The sequence below is a fragment of the Eublepharis macularius genome, chromosome 16 (assembly GCF_028583425.1).
Source record: "Eublepharis macularius isolate TG4126 chromosome 16, MPM_Emac_v1.0, whole genome shotgun sequence".
Lineage (NCBI taxonomy): Eukaryota > Metazoa > Chordata > Lepidosauria > Squamata > Eublepharidae > Eublepharis > Eublepharis macularius.
This window is the reverse complement of record NC_072805.1, coordinates 34940001-34957318: the sequence shown is the minus strand read 5'-3', so window position 1 is coordinate 34957318 and position 17318 is coordinate 34940001. Positions and strand designations below refer to the sequence as shown.

Genomic DNA, 17318 nt, shown 5'->3' with positions numbered 1-17318 from the left:
ATGTTAATTCACTGAAGGATATGAACGTACAAGCCGGGGTCCAAAGAATCTTCTGTGTACACCCAAACACATCTGTGTACACACAAGGGCTCTCTAGACTGCATCTTACGCTGCTGCTTAGCAAGAAGCTCTGGGAAGCTTCCAGCTTTCTGGAACAGCTTTTCAGGAGACTATCGTGGGTCCCGGGAGCCTTGAAAAGTTCAGGGAAGACGTTGTTGATGTCCGGTAGGTATTTGAATCCTGCCTAGACATATGATACTGCCTTGTACAGAGAGAGATTATTGGTCCTTGTAATCTATCATTCTCCACCCTAACCAATAGCCTATCTCCAGTGTCTTTCCTGTTGTTTGGTACTTTAGTGGAGTCTGTCTCTGAGCCATGGGTTCTTTCTTAAACTTCAGTGCTTTATAAACTTAGCATGTAATTACCAGGCTGGTTAAAATAATAAAGACCGAGAGGGATCTTTAAGCATATGTGATCATGGATATTGGAATGCTATGCGTTTGTTACATAATAGAATGTTCACATTTCTCCTTTGCTGCATGCGCCCTCATTCGTGCTCCTTCAAAACGTTGCGTGGCAGTTTTGTATTTTCTAGAAACTCGGAACACAAAATTTGGAATACATAAAACTTTGTTGCAGCCATTTTGTGGGGAAGTGTGGTGTTGGAGACAGACGCATGTGAGGTTTTCTGTAAAATAATTAGTGGCAACTGTTATAACCAGTGACTGCTTGCAATGTTATGTGATTTTTTTAAAAAAAAAGTGCTTCCCCACTGTACAGCTTTGGGGTATGAGTGTTCATCTAGCTTATATGTTCATGTGTGTGTGTGAAATTTGTGTCTTGCCTTTCATTTCACTGAATCCACAATAGTCTTAGAATTCATAATACAAAGTTACACCAGAAACAAAATGGGCAAACTCTTACAAGACAAAAGCAGCAGAGGCCCAAAGGACCCATGCTAATCCCCCAGTAAAATGCAGCAGCAGCTTACAGCTCACAAATGTAGTAGTTGTATGACTCCTAAAATGATTGTCTTTGCCAGCTGCCTAAATCCAAGCAAGCATTGGGGCAAGGTGTACTTCATGAATATATATAGTGTAAAAAGAGAAGGAAGCCTATAAAGACTGTAGTAGCAGGGCAATCATCTTGCTTTGGCTCTTTTTGCTTGCCCTCCTTCCCTTTGTCTGTTCTGCCTTTGCTTCTTCACCTCCAATTGTGCCTCCCCTCCATGTCACCCACCCACCTGAGCTTTCCTCCTCCTTTCCCCCTTTCTTCCTTCTAGTTGCTCACTAATTTTCCTTTCTTCTCTACCTTGCCAGCTCACCTTCCTCCAGTCTTCTTCCTTCACTCTTAGGGTTACCTTGGGCCCACTGGCACTCCACCAGCCAGCAGGAGCAAGAGTATTTTTAAAAAAATCATCAACAGTGATGGCATGATGTCACTTCCAGGAAACTCAGAAGTGATGTCAGGGCTCCCTAGGAATCACTAGAAACTCACTGGTAAAACCATACACTTTTGGGTGATTCCTGGGGAGAACAACTAGAAATTGAGGAACTGACATCACTCCTCCCAAGGAATTGCCAAAACAGCAGGGGTTCTGGTGATTCTAAGAAAGGTGTGACATCACCTCCAAGTTTTCCCATAATTGAAGTCACACAGTTGCTGACGTTTTCCCCCCTCCGCTCCGTATCCTTGTCCTACCCAGTGTTCCAGGCCTGACAACCTTATTCCCATTAAACCACACAATTTTTTGTTTTGTTTTGTAATAGTTGTCAGGTACCATTTTGAGTCACTCTAGCAACCCAAAATGCCACCCAGTGTTCATGTATTCCTTCTTTTTTTTCTTAGGAAGGGTTTAGACTCCCAAATAAAATATCCCCCTCCCCCTTGCAAACCTGGGATTTTTCCTATGGTTGCCCAAATCACTACCATAGCCATATATGCCTATTGGATATAGAATCATAGGGTTGGAAGGAACCTCTAAGGTCATCTAGTCCAACCCTCTGCACAATGCAGAAAATTCATAGTTACCTCTCCACACACACACCCAGTGGCCCTTATTGCATGCCAAGAAGATGGCAAAGATATATCAATTTGTTTCACTGTTTTCTGGCTCTGTATCAGTTTGTTGCTTATTTCCAGATTTCTGCCATTGTATTGTTTATTGAATAACCCAGTTGATGATTGTATTAATTTATACTATACAATCTGCCTTGAGTCTCAGTGAGAAAGGTGGACTATAAATTACATCAATAAAAATAAAATATGGTAAACTTGGTATAAACTCAGGTGATCAAGCAATTCAATCGCTTTCCTTCCCAGCTGAACCCTGCCATCTTGTGATCCTTTGGAGTTTATTTTTTAAAAAGTTGGCTATCTTGTCCACCAAAGCAATACTGGCTCCCCTCCTCCATCCATACATGTTGTGAGACATCTTATGTTTTTCCTTTGAAGAAACTTCTTGGGGGAAGTAAAATGGTGAGATTCTGCCCAGACTAAAACAGGGCAGTTCTTCAAGTCCAGAATGTGCTTTTCAGGCCCAAGTACTATAAAAACGTTGGTACTGCCGCAGGTGGGATGTAACATTTGTCACTGCCTTAAATAAGTCACAAACTTTTCTTTTAATTTAAATATATATTCAAAGGGACGGTTATTTTTAATCATGTCTTGGATTATTGAATGATCTTGTTTTTCATAGAAGTCCATAGTTAAACAGAAATGATATCATTTGCTTGTATATGCATACTCTAATACTAAGGTTTTGAAAGCGCGAATTCAGATCTCCTTGTACACGATTTCTTAGCTTTTGTAAAAGTGCAAGCGCGATTACATTTTACAGGTTTATTGATGAAGAGAAAATATTTTCATAGATGGTTCTTTGGAGGGGAGGAATAGCAAACATGCATTCCTCTTATAAATTATATTTACTTTGTTCTGCAAAGCATGTAACATTGAAAACAGATGTGTAGATTGTGCAAAATGCTGGTTTTTATCTTGTATCGGTGTGTCATCTTGTCGTTATAGAGCATGCATTGTATCAAAATATGAGTTGGGGGAAAGGAGTAATTTATTCTGCAGTTATCAGTCTGGATTAGAGCCTTGTGATAAAGTGTGCTGCTTAAGAAACGTGCATTCCTGCGCCTTTGCGCTGACAAATAAAAATGTATAGAGAGATGCCACCAGATCTGTAAAGCTGCTGCTCTAGATTGTGAAACGTTGACTTCTGTAGCTGTGTTCGTAGCCTTGTTTTTTCATGAGCAGTTATCTGTTTTAATGACAGGTGGTCACTAGCTGCCAAGAAAAAATTCAGCACTGGTAAGTGAAAAATGTTTGATTGCATGCCTAAAATACCAATGAAAACAGCTTGTGGGTTGGATCCAGCAACATTTTTTTCACTCGATCTCATCCAATGGTTCCCCCTTACTATAGCCTCCGTCCCAGCTGGCTGTTTTACATGCAGGCACCGTGATCTCCTGCATAGCCTTTTTGAGTGGTCAAAAAGCATCCCTTCACTTTCTCACCAACAGAAAAGCTGGTTGAATCCAACCCTACGTGTCTGCATTAGAACAATGGGGCAATTTTTAATAGCGTGGTTTTTAGTGTAACATTTTGAGTCTTCCCTAGTTTAATTAAATTGCACCCTCCTACATGTTGCTGCCCTAATTAATCACCGTAATTGTATTTTTAAGATGTATGTGTCTTTTTAAAAAAAAAATACCCTATTTTTTTCTCACCCAAAACAATCACATAGAAAAAGTGCAGTCCTCAGCAGAATTGCGCTCTTCTAAGTCCACTGAAGTCGCTGCATTGAAAAGGGTGCAACTCTTGATTAGGATTATGCTGAAAGCCTCCTAAACCTCTCTAGTTCCCCACAGTTCAGCTATCGACTTACATTGCTGTCCCTAGAAAATCCACTGTACAGGTGGATGCCTAACTTGCTCCAAGAGAGTCCAGAACGTTTGCATAAAGAAGTTTAGATAAGCAAGCCTGCCCTTTTAAAAAAGTGTTTTGTTGACTTGTGAAGTAAAGTATGGCCTTTTCTCCAGTTTCTCCAATTGCCATGAAAATACACTAGTTTAAAGCCTGAGGTAAACCTTTGTATATCAAGAGGTTGTTACTTGTTAGCCCTTAAATTATTGTCTCTAGACATTCTGCGTTGTTCATTTAATGCTTTTTAGTTAATAGAAAACGTCTTAGCTAAATAGAAGTTTCATACTGTATCCAAGGGGGGAAAAGTATATTTAACAGTGAACAATTTCTTATGAGTTATTGAGAGAGAACACTTGATCTTAACAGATACCAAATTATTCTTCATCCATGCTGCGTTTACTAGGGTTTTACGGAGAGAGCAACAGGAGCTCTCTTGATTATTGTCGGCAGGGTTATTGCAAAATCGTGGCAAACTGCCCCCCCCCTTAGTGGAGAGATTAAACTTTTGGTTATACACCATCGAGCATATAATATTTTAAATTTATTTTAAGAGGCTTTTTCTTCATGCCTGAAAGACCTCTGAGCAAATAATTTATAGTTCTCTGTGTACCAAATATTAGTATTATTTTTAGTTTAAATGCACATAAGCTGCAAGCAGTGGATAAGAAGAATGAGGAGGAGGAAAAAAAACCAAGGCCATCTAGACTCCTCATCGTATTAAATTGTGACTATTGGTTTGTAGAAAATAGTCTAAAACTAATATGTTTTGCTAATGTTTAAAATTCAGAAGTGGCATTAATTTCCAATAAGATGGATACTATAGTGGTGCCCACTAGCGCTCCTGGAGTTAAAATTTTTCAACATGTCTATTATATGTTTCTGGTTGCCATAGTCTTCAACAGTCCACCCAAATAAATAATATAGGATAAAGTTTAGCATTAAAAACTGTACAGATTGCCAGAGAATATGTAGGCAGATTTCCTTAGGCAGTAGTCTAACGTGATAGCAAAGGTAATGTTAAGTTTTATGTAAAAATGCTATGTTTGGGGCCAATTTTTACTGCTGCTGAGACCCTGTTGCTTCCATTTTTTAACTGGAAGTGATGTCATCAGGGCCTCTGAAACACACGCACGAGGAGGCCAGATTGGGCCCCCACACCTGCAGTGCAGCCCCCGTTCCCTGCTTCGGAGGTAATGGATGGCTGGCAACCCTAGTTAAGAATGCATATAAGAATGAAAATTTGGAATTGATAATAACCTGACTTCCATTTTGCAACAGGAAGAAGGTGGAGAGCGACTATGAAACTCTTCAAGAGCGACTGAATACATTGCCAGATAAACTCTCATATGATATCATGGTAGGTATTGTGGCGGTCAGTGGAAATATTAGATGTATATTTTTACTATGCTTTGATGCAGATGCAGTTTTCGTGATCCTTCTAACCATGGTCAAAAACTTGGAAGAGCCTTGAAAGTTCATGCACCACTACTTCTGCCCTCTTTTTATCTTGTATGCTCCTTTCTTCTTTTTTTGAAGGTAATTGTGGTACAGCACTATGGGTGCACTGATGTTGTTGCTAACCATGGTTAACTCAAACCAGAGAATGCAAATATCTTCCAAACCCTGACACTCCACAGTGTATAAGCTTGAAAAGGGAACGGAGAAGGGGAAGAACCTTGCAAAAAGGAAGGGGGAGGAGCACACAAACCTTTGTGGGTGTCCTTGAGCTCCTAACCATGGTGAGAAGATTTGGACTGTTATATCTGCATTGGATTTATTTGCAACAGTGTTTTCCTTCAGGTATCACCATATTGTCGTTAGCAATGATTGATTACAGACAGCGTTAAATGTATGTTTTTCGTCTCCTCCATCTACTTTCTTGAAATCTGTAATAAATTATAACCTCAGAGTTCTTGACAGACAGACTAAGACAAAGTCAGGCGCATTTGATAAAGCCTGTTTATTATATGGAAGGCTGTAATTAAATCTGCAATACACAATAATTTCCTGTGAGGTGGAGGAGAAGCAGGCAATCATATTCCCTGATCCATGGAAATTTAAGACTGTGATACTGACTTCTACAGAAAGCTAATTTTTGTTCTAAGAATCTTTGCTCTTCTCATAGAGATCTGTACCCCACCCCCACCCCTTTGTTTAGGATGCCTCAGGACCGAATCCCATGTGACCTCCAGGATTGTAACTGGACTGCAAAAAAATGTAGCTGTGGGGGATCAGGGAAATTACATTGGGGCTGTGATGCTAGGGAATCGGAGGGTGGGGCTCTTTCCCTTCCTAATTGTCCCTTATGCCAAGGTTGTGTGGTGACAAAGAAAAGGTACCTGTGTTGTGCCTCTCTCCCCACTCCACCCCGCGTGTGTCTCCTTCCAGGAACACAAAGCATCTGGAGGGGAGAGTTATGCTTGGAAAAAGTGATATAGAGGGGAAGAGTTTAAACCCCTGCCCCCTTCTCCAACTCTGCAGCCTCAATCCCCATCGGCCCCTTGGATCCAATTTGTTTGCAGCCATATTACATAGCTGAGGTTCCAGTGCTGAATGCCCAGAATGACATGCCGTTTGGCCCTCCCTTGAGCTTCCACCCCTGTGTGTTTTCCGGCTGTTGCCTAACTTGGACTGATTGCACATAGGCTTCTCAGCCTTTATTTCAGTGCACCCACCTTGTTCAAGGTTTTGGAATAAAAAGATTACGTGCTCTACTTACAACAGGAGGTGACTTCAACATGGGACCATGTCTGGAAGCCTCTTGCCACCATGGGTCACTTTCAGGTTGTGAAGGGCCTTACACATAACAAAGGGTCATGCCATAGATTTTGCACAGCATCTTTAGAGGAATGTCTGGTCAAGGGGTTAGAGGTTTGGCCTGCAGCAGGGTCTGAGCTTTGACTATGCAAGACACAAATGAATGTAGCACTGGCTTTCTGCAAGGGGGAGTGGCTGGTAAAGTTGGTCCACCCACAGCGACAAATGGAGCCAACTGGTTTTCAGAATGCCCTTGGGGACTTTCACATCCCATTAAATAGCTCTTCTGAGGCTGCAGTGAGAGCATGGAAAGAGAAATTCGTGGGAGCTATTGGCACAGTTGCCTCTTGTTGTCCACTCTCACCCTCTAGGCAGAATCCAGCATCTTGGTTTACTACTGATTTGAAGAGAGCTAGAAGGCGCCTAGAGCGATGTTGGTATAAATCCCAAATCCAGCAGAGTGGCCAATAGAGCATGTTGGAAGACCGACGAGGCATCAGTGAAAGCTGCAAAGAAATTTTACTTTGTTGCTATTGTTGCATCAGCTAATTCTTGGCCAACTCAACTGTTCAAAGTAGCTGAGTACTTGCTGTCCCAGAGTCTAATCCCACCTTCTATATGGTTCACACAATACTGATTTGGGCTGTTTGCGGTTTATGTTGTCATTTAGTTTTGTATTCCTAGTCCTATCACATTGTTCAGTTGCATTGTTTATTGGTATATCTGTATGGTCACTCACCGCTATATGGACAGTCAAGCAAAAAAGGGAAACTACTGCAACAGAAATCAAAATTGAAAAGTAAAGAATTGCAGAAAAGCAACACCTATAGAAATTTTTAAAAGCTCCAAAACTATAGTACAAAAAACTTAAAATCTATTCCTGAACTAGTAGTTTTTTCCGCTGAAGACTTAGATAACATTTCAAAAACAAGAATAGTATATATCTACAGATAAATACACAATATACCCTTTTATTTACAAAACACAGGGAAATAGACCAAACATGTTTCAACAATTGTCTTCCTCAGTGGTTGCAGAATGCATAATAATATACAAAAATAGAGCATCACAGAGAATGCAAAGAATGCATCGGTGAAACATTTTTCTACTGCAAAACATAATGATAAGGAACTTCAGTTCTGGATAATTGAGAAATAAGAAGCAAGCCACTTATAAGTGGAATTCCAGTACTCAGGTTCTATTATAGTAACTTGGGATGACGGCACGGACAAGTTTGTTCTGATCTGAGCTTCAAAGTTAGCTCATATTAGCTTGATTATCTAAAAGCACAAATTTTTAAAAGTTTGCTTGATTGGGATCTTGCAGCACAATCCTCTTTCTGTCTACTTAGAAGTAACCGTGGAAGGGTTGACTCCCCCGGCAGGAGACTGGGAGCCTGGCACTTACCTTGCCTTGCCCTGGGTCTTTTTCTTTGCCCATGTGCACAGTGCATGCGTGCGCGCTCCCGGCTTGCGGGTTGATGTCACTTCCGCGAAGTGACACCATCACACAGGTCAAAGGTGGCCACGCAGGACAAAGGGCACTCCCCTGTGTGGCACAGTTTGGCCCGAAATGGGCCCGTTGTGGGGCACTGCAGGGTGCGATTCGGGATGTTGTGGCCACGGGAGTGCGCTGCTCCTCCAGAGGGGGGTGTGCCGCACCGCTGGGGGGGTACCCTGGGGCGCTGGCCCCCTGCTGGCCAAGTAAGTGCGTGGGGGAGGGAAGGGTGGGAGCAGGGGATCCCCTGCCCCAGGTGGGGGAATGGCAGCCCTAAACCACAGTGCTGTTCTGTTCCATATCATCCAATACCAATCAGTCTCAGATGGGGATATGGGTGACTGTTGGATTTTGTTGTGCTGGATTGTCCCTAATTCCTTCCATTTCCTTTGCTACGTTGACAGGTACCTTTTGGTCCTCTTGCTTTTATGCCAGGAAGACTGGTCCACACCAATGAAGTCACAGTTCTTCTTGGGGACAACTGGTTTGCAAAATGTTCAGCAAAGCAAGCCAGCGGTTTAGTGGAACACAGGAAAAAACGTAAGTACCTTCCCATTTAAGAAATGCTTTCTGAATACCCCGTGTGGGTTAAAATTCTCTCTGAGGTAAATGATTACCAGTAAGGAATTCTTTCTCATGTTATCAAATAATGAATGGGAATAAGAAAGCCTCAGATTCGTGTATTACTTTGCAATCGAACCTGTGCGTGTATACGTAACAATTTTCTTCCGATGCAGTGCTTCAGCTGAACTCATGAAATGGCAGCACTTGATTACATTAACATATGGTACTGTAATATTTCTCAATTGTAAATTGCAATAGGCAGTTGTTAATACAAATATTGGCACCAGTCAAAATTGACTGCTTGTGCAAAAGGCAGTAACGAGAAACAGTGTTTTTATATTCCGTTTTTATGCCTGTTTTGTTTACTGTATCACTTCTGCATTTTATTATCAATTATGAGGTTATCATAGTGATTTTATGTGTCTCACCTCACAATTAGCTGTGTTATTTTGTTAGTCTATTTTATCTGAGAAAGAGAGCTCTGACTCTTGAAAGCTCGTACCCTGGAAATCTGGTTGGTCTTTAAGATGCTACTGGACCCGAATCTTGTTCTTCTGCTACAGACCAACACAGTTATCCACCCAAAACTATTTTTTTAAAAGATTGAAAGGACTGGATAGAAATGTTAGCAAATAACCCTGTCCCCCAATAAGGTAACTCACGGTTGGTAAAGTTTGGCTTTTCATGCCCCGCAGAAGAGAGAATTGTTGAGATATCATTTTTTTATTGCTGTAAAGCCTTCTACAAAGTACCAGAATTACCGAACCGTTTAGATGTGGAACACCAGAGAAATGGGAAGGCATCTTTAGAGCTAGTGTTGGTTATTGATGGGAAATGAAATTGGATTGGCCCCAAATGTTTTGTTCTGCTCTCAGAAGGAGCTGTGGTGTTGGATCCAACCCAGATTTTGGTATTTTTTGCCCCTCTTATTTGTATAGCGCTACTTTGTGTTCAAAGTAGAGTGCGTGGCGTTGGAATGCTTTAACATTCTTATGGTACCTTCTCAATGATGCTATGAGTTGGGTCACTTTGAGAGAGAGCAGTTTGCCCAAAGCCGTCATAGTTAAGAGGTGATTTGAACATGGTCTCCTGTATCCATAGCCAACATACTCCTATCTACTGTGGCACCCTGAGAAGGGAATATTGACTGGAACGCTCTTTTTCCATTAGCTTCGTCCACTTTTTTTAATGTCTTGCTCTCATTTTGATTCACGAAACATTTCAACCTGCTTCCCTGCACCCTACTTGTAATAACCAGCGTCCACAGCTTCTCTGATTATGATATAGGAGGAACACTGGGGAGGCAGCTGGTTCACATTTGCCTCACCTGATTACTTCCAGCTTAGTATCTAGCAGCTGAACTCAGGGGATGAAAAGTATTGTGTTGGAGGAGGCAGTGGGAAACATGAAAGTTCTACGGAGGTAGATCTGCGATGGCTCATTCAAGTATACGCGTTGTCATGTGATGTAATAGACTTAGTTTACACTGTGGTGGTTGGGTGTACTCTAGCTTCAGATAGCAGTTGGGATATGCTCTATGAGTTCACGGCGTTTAAACTTCAGGTAAGTTAAAAACAAAACTAGCACAGAGAGAGAGGTTATAGCCCTGCCCATGCATCCTTGTGCTAACTTTCTACTTGCACAATTATATATACATACGCACAGACAGGGCTTTTTTTCTTGGAAAAGAGGTGGTGGAACTCAGTGGGTTGCCCTCAGAGACAATGGTCACATGGCTGGTGGCCCCGCCCCCTGATCTCCAGCCAGAGGGGAGTTGAGATTGCCCTCCGTGCCGCTCCAGTGGCACAGAGGGCAATCTAAACTCCCCTCTGTCTGGAGATCAGGGGGTGGGGCCACCAGCCATGTGACCATTTTCAAGAGGTTCCGGAACTCTGTTCCCCTGCGTTCCCCCTGAAAAAAAGCCCTGCACACAGAGTATATACATGCGAATCATGGAGTACAACAAGTAAATATGTTTAAACTTGGCTTTTGTTGCCGAAACTCAAGAGAAGGTTGAGAGGTTGCTAGGAAAATAGGCTTACATTGTTCACCGTCTTTCAGAAGTTTAGCTTCAGTTAATCTTAGATAGTTTAGAAGTTTGACAGTCTTTGGTGACCCATGTCTTAATATTTATTTTGTAATACTTCTAGGTGACCAGGGTAATGTGCTTGAGAGATTGGATCCAGGCTATATTATCCACGAGAAGAATAGAACATTTCTCCTTCCTCCTTCCCAGTACAGCTAATTGATTCCACTAAATTATGCTTCAGGAGCATGGGGGATCCTGAGGAACTACATGAATGGGGTCTGCAGTGGGAAGAGGGAATTGGTGGAAATAGGCCAGTTTAGTTCGGAATCTAACCCCACACTTCCAAAGCAAGCTTAATCAGTTATCCATCTACAACCTGCCTATTTTTACAGGTTACGGAATTTGTCATGTTTTGTAATCTGTGAATGGGTAAAACTGAAGCTGCATAAATTCTTATCAGAATAAGAACTCTAAATGCTATGTGAATATAAATTATTATTATTAAAGGGATTAGTCCTGTGAACATGACAAAGCCAAGATCCTTTGAAAGGGCAAAAATGGTAAAGACCAGCTCTGGGGCCTAGTAAGAGATTCCTTCTCCCACGATCACCAATCTATAAAATGTCCATAATCAACATTCTTTTTGGCATATTCTTTTGAGTCTTGACAAAAGTTGTCGTTTTGCCTGGACAGAATAGAAGGGGGCTGGCAAACAGTTTTTCAAAGCTGCCTGCAAATCATATTTCTTCTTGGTGTCTAATTATAACCTGTTAGGTAAATACTTCTTTTAATAGTCTTGAAATATCTATTGAAGACCCCCAACAAAAAATTTGTTAAAACCCAGATATCGTTACTTTAGTGCCAATTCCTCCTACACAAACCTTTAAAAGCAAGGAAAATAACAAGTTGCATCAAAGGAAACTTCTTTGCTGTGCCTTAACACCCACATGTCAAATTAACGGTTCTTACTGATGACTTAGTGCGTCCACAATGTGTTGCCCTCCGCCTCCAACATATTAGGGTAAACAATGCACTCATTACATTTTTCGCCTTCCCATTGAAGACCATTGTTACATTTCAGCCAAAAGCTGCATTAGCATGCTTTTAAGCTATATGTGCCTTGATTAAGTGTGTGATGAGTTATTTTCAGTGCATTAAACAGTAAGATTAAAGTGGATTTACTCTTGCTTTAAAAAAACCTGTTGTGTAAGAAAATGATCTGATGTGATGATGCTATAAGATACTCACAATAACACTGGATGAAATTCATAATTAAATTTCTTACATTTTCCTCCTGCTGAGCATTTCCATGCGCACAATAGCCCTTGTGCAAGCAGAAGCACTAAAGAGAAATCTTGTGCTTACTTAATGCTATTAGATCCAACCAGGGGTCATTTTGTAGAAAAAGAGCTGGAGGAACTCATTAGCATAACTCATTAGCATATACCACACCCCTTGACAGCACCAGAAGTGCGTCATTAGCATAACTGATTTGCATATGCCACGCCTATCCTGGCCATTCAGGGCCAAAATTAGGCCCAAAATGGCAAAAGGGGGCTGAAAATGGCTGAAAAGGGGCCCAAAATGGTCAGGATTGGGCCGCTGCTGAGCAGGAGAGTGATCCACCACCCATCAGAGGCCCAGTCTGGGCCGTTTTGGCCCCAATCCAGGCTGAAATGGGCCCAAATGGCTGAGAGTCAGGTGGGCGGGGCCACCTGACATGTGACCTATTTGGGCAACTGCCGGAACTGCGTTCCTGTGCGTTCCCCCTCAAAATGAGCCCTGGATCCAACCTTTATTTCCGTAAAAGGTAAGACCATACCAAAAGGAATTTTTTGGTTGGGACAATACCACAGTGAAGCACAGTGACTTGGATCCAGCAATGTGCAAGTGGAAACATAAATAGATATAGCACAATTCGACTTGCACCAAGATCCTGCGCGACACTTCTCCCTTTCTTCCTTATATATTATCGTGCCCAGAAATTGGTTCCACAAGATCTTACATGGAGGTGGGGGGGGGGATGCAAAGGGGGATACTGTATGGTTGACTTGGCACAAGTGGCTACCATGGTCGTTTTCTTGTATTTCTCCTTGCTGAAAAGCTCTAGTACAAGTAGTAATATTGCACTGGATGCAACCCATTGTCTTAGAGTTCAGTTTACAGATGGGATTCCTTTGTTCGGAAGGAAATAATTTAGTACTTGGAACCTCCCCTGTAACACTGTGTTCAGTAGTGGCCAAGACTGGTGCGTAATCGCTGATGTGAATAGAGCTCATACACAAAGACCACAATGTTGACCAAGTTTTATATCCTGTAGAAACCTTCCTTTGATGGACTAAACAAAGAATCTGAGCTGCACAGGTGAGTTTTAAGTGGAGTTACTCCTCTGATTTCAGTTGACCATAGGGTTGCCCTGTCAGTTATGGAGATTATAGCATTGTGGTCTGGCTACATGTTGACTTCAGTTATCTAGGATAACTTTTTTGTTGGCAGTATAACAAATATTATATATTTTAGAATATGTTCAATGATCCTTAACATTATATGATTGATATGACCCCAAACAAGTGTTGTACTCCCATTAATATAAATATAAATATCTCCTTTGATAAAAAATTCCAAGCGAGCCATTATGAATATCCTGGAAAGGTATATTGCAGAAACAAATAGATTATCTACAGTAGTTTACCTTTAGAAAAGAATCCAATATGCTTTTGCCATTCTAGAGTAGAGCAGAATCAATACAGGGACCACGAAATTAGCTCTCTCTTATTCCCTGCCCTCTTTATGGACCCTCCTAATTACTTTATCCTTCTTAATTTAGCTAGCCATTGTGAATTTTTGAAACTTTTGGGGACAAGTTGGATTGGCTCAGCTCCACTTGAATACTGTAAGCTCTCCTGATAAATCATTACATCTTTTCATTATCAGTCATTTCAATATCATACCAAAATACAAGCGGCTACTAAGATGGGGGCCCAAAGCAAGGACAACATGTCAATCAGCTAGTTTTCTCATTCAGATTTGGCCATGTCAATGAGATAAGCTTGGCATTGCTGCAGCTGGGGTGAGCCAAGTACAGTGGACACAAGAAACTTTCCTACTGTGGTTTTTCTCTGTGTATTAGAACTACTAGATGGTGGGGCTTCATTAGCCCAGATATAACAGAAGACGCTGCTGACTCGTGTGTGTGTGCATGTGTGCGGAAATCTATTGAAAACCTTGATCCAAAACAGCCTCAGTAAAGACGGCATAATGGGAGGGCTGAGGGGTAAAACATTAGTATTTCGTTAGCTGTTGCTTCTTTAGTAACCTTGAAGAAATGCAGACATCAGTGTTGTGCCAGTGCTGCAGTTTTCCTGCCATTTATACTGGGTTAATTAAGCTAATTGATTATTAATTCTAAACATTGTGCCTCATCTGCCATGTTAAGCCACCCATTTCCTTTGCCAGCTTACGAACGTAGAGTTTACCAGAAAGTCTTGTCAATGTTCCCTAAGATTATCAAAGTTGGACAACAGTCTTGACTACAGTCCTCCTTTAAAGACTTTAAGAAGCGTACACTTCAGGACAGGAGGGGAGAGAAACTCTGAAGGCTTACTTAAGGGCATGTCTTCTGCTGGCTTGAGGAATTATAGTTTCCTTAATAGATGTTTTCCTTCCCTAGTGCATTGTGAAGGAATAGCAAGGAATAGAATGGTTCTGTAGAAACATCTGTTGCAGGATTTGGTACGGTTATTGTCTTCGAAAGCCATTCTGCCGAATGCATAGAGTAGCACTGACCAAGGTGGTAGATTTCTGGAATGTACCACTTCAGATTGGAAATGGAGAGGTCAAATTTTAGAAAACTGCCCCATGTAGCATAACCCTCTGTCCATAAAGCATAGCTCTCTACCCTCTATTATGTTTTACTTCGTGAGGAGAAGAAGCACTCCAAAAATACAGCCCTGCTTCAACACCTGTTTGAAGTGGTATAGTCCTGAATTCTATCACCGCATTCTGCCAGCGGTCTCTGATCCTACCAGGATTTGTATATAAATAATCTCCATTCAAAGCAATGGTAAGCAATGCATTGGAATTATTTTTAAAACATTGTTTAGACAAGTTATTTATTTACTAGCTTTTAAAAAGTGCAATGAATCAGTGACTTGTGCAACGTTTTATGTTTGTATATCTGTGCAGGATCAAATGTTATGTTATTGTCTGAGGTTCAGTTACATTATAAGGTAATTATAATCCAGAGAGGTTGCATAGTTCCTGTAATACAGAACTATAATTTCTTTGGCCACAAACTAGAAACTAATTTCGAAGACATTCCAGGGATTAGACCTTTTAGAAGAAGCAAAATGTTGGATGAGAAATTTAATACTTACAGCTTTTTTAAGTGGGGAAAAAGCAACTCCTGAATAAAATCATAGGATCAGTTGTAATTCTGTAAAATCCACTTGCTTCATCAAGATAAGATAGAAGCCAGTTGAAAAGTCTTATAGAACTTCTGTTTAAGAAAGAATGTTGTCCTTCAGGTAATTTGCATTTGTATTAGTTGGAGAAGAACTGGGAGTACAGTTCTATTAATATTATTAGCTTAAGACTTAATTGTAACCTCTTCTCTCAGTTCTTAACTGTTAGCAAGGTTATGTTTCCTTTTCAGCCAATAATTCATTTCGTTTTCACAAAAGTAATGCTGAGAAGTCAAATTTCAGCCTTTGATTTTGTAAGAGGCAATTCCAAACATATTGGCATCACATGATTTACATAAAGCCCATACACCAAATGGCAGACTTTTAACCAAGTAAAAAAATCATGGTGTTTGCTAATTGAAGCATGGGAAAAGTTATGGTTTGCAAGATAAGACAAATTTGGTGTAGAAGTCTTTTCCACAGTACCTCTTAGCAGAAACTGGAAAAATCCAGTTTTCCTTTCCTTCGGGAATTTCATACCAAAAGCAATGCAGTTATATTATAATAATATTATAATATTGGCTTTTCTTTGAAGGGAGCATTTAGATTTTATCAAAGCCTCCCCACCTCAGTTGCTAATGCGAGGAGTCAATAGATAAAGTACAGAAAAATACGGTCCATGACAGTTAAGTATGTGGGAAAGCAGTCTATAGATAATGGACCAAAAGGCTGAAAATACAGTAACAAAAAAATAGTATTTTTATCACATTTCACCAAGTGGATTTGGTCTCCCCCAAACCAAAATTAACAGTTTGAATCTACATATAGAAAAATGATTATGGATACTTGACAATCTGAGTATTTCTTTCACAATGACCATTTCATCTGTGTCATTCTAGATCATTGCTTTTCCAGGAACTTTTTAGGACTTGTGTAAGAATTGAAATGCTAAATACAGAGGACAATGTGAATAAATTACCTGCATGCGTCTACAGATCTATGTGATAAACATTTCAGAATTAGTTTTATGTTTACCTTAAGCAACTATTGTCAAGAGGCTCATGTATACAGCTGGTGTTTTAGTTAGTTTGCTCGTTCTCGTTAATTTTTCTTAGCTGTAGGTCAGAACAAGATAGATAACCCAGACCAAATATGATAAAATAACCACATGAAAATAGTAAACAGAAAGACATCATCGGTCCAATTTGCAAATCTACTGTATGAGCATTAAAATAAGCTTGATGACCATTTGTAGCCGCTGTAGTGAAATTGATTGTTTTGCTTGGCATATTAAAAAGTTTGTAATCAAGGTGTGTTTGGGCTTCTTCTTTTTCTTTTTTGCAACTTGACCCATTAACTGTACCCTCCAATAACTTGAACAAGAGTATCGACTTAGGGTTCTCAGAAATAATGTGAAGGGAATTTAGCTAGATATAGAAAGGATGATATACAGTTTCCCCCAGTGATCCCATGAGCCAACTAAGACCATAAGGCTTCTCTATTCAGGAGGTCTATTCAGCTACAGCCCATATAGACTAGGCTAATGGGTACTGTCTGCTGATGTAGATATGCTTCTAATGGATAGTTAGACATTGGTAAAGATGTCATGTTAATTGCTTATGCTTTAATTAAAAAAAGTTTCATCCGTGTGTTCTGCATTATGTTTGTTTTAAAATTTGCAGCTTCCATACCCTATTGTCAGGGCCGGCGCGCCCATGGAGGCCAAGTAGGCGGTGGTCTCGGGCGCGAGGGAACTGAAGGGGCGCCGGAGGGGGTGTCGGGGGCTGAGGTGCACGCAGCGAAGCTGGCATGACTGGGCTGCAGCTACTGCTGTAGCCAGCCAGCCAGCCCCGTGCTGCCGCCGCCACCGCCGCTGCACGCCCCAGCCGGGCGCAGCCTCCGTGCGCCGCCCCAGCAGCGGCTTGCGGCTTCTCCGCCCAGCTGGGGCACATGGCGGCAGCATGGGGCTGGCTTGAGCGCTCCTCTGCTCCCATATGCCCCAGCCGGGTGCAGAAGCCACCGCCACTGCACGCCCCAGCCGGGCGCAGCCTCCGTGCGCCACCCCAGCAGCAGCTCGGGGCTTCTGCGCCCAGCTGGGGCGCGTGGCAGCGGCGGCGGCGGCATGGGGCTGGCTT

At 41.5% G+C, this 17318-nt stretch overlaps 1 protein-coding gene across 1 annotated transcript in view; it reads left to right on the top strand.

Moving 5' to 3' along the window:
• The window catches only part of URI1 (URI1 prefoldin like chaperone), a 55797-nt gene that overhangs the window by 21045 nt on the left and 17434 nt on the right, over positions 1–17318 (top strand). Inside the window, exons 2-4 of the mRNA XM_055000566.1 lie at positions 3284–3318; positions 5212–5290; positions 8592–8727. Of these exons, the coding sequence (XP_054856541.1) occupies positions 3284–3318; positions 5212–5290; positions 8592–8727 (250 nt within the window). The remainder of the gene's footprint in view (positions 1–3283; positions 3319–5211; positions 5291–8591; positions 8728–17318) is intronic.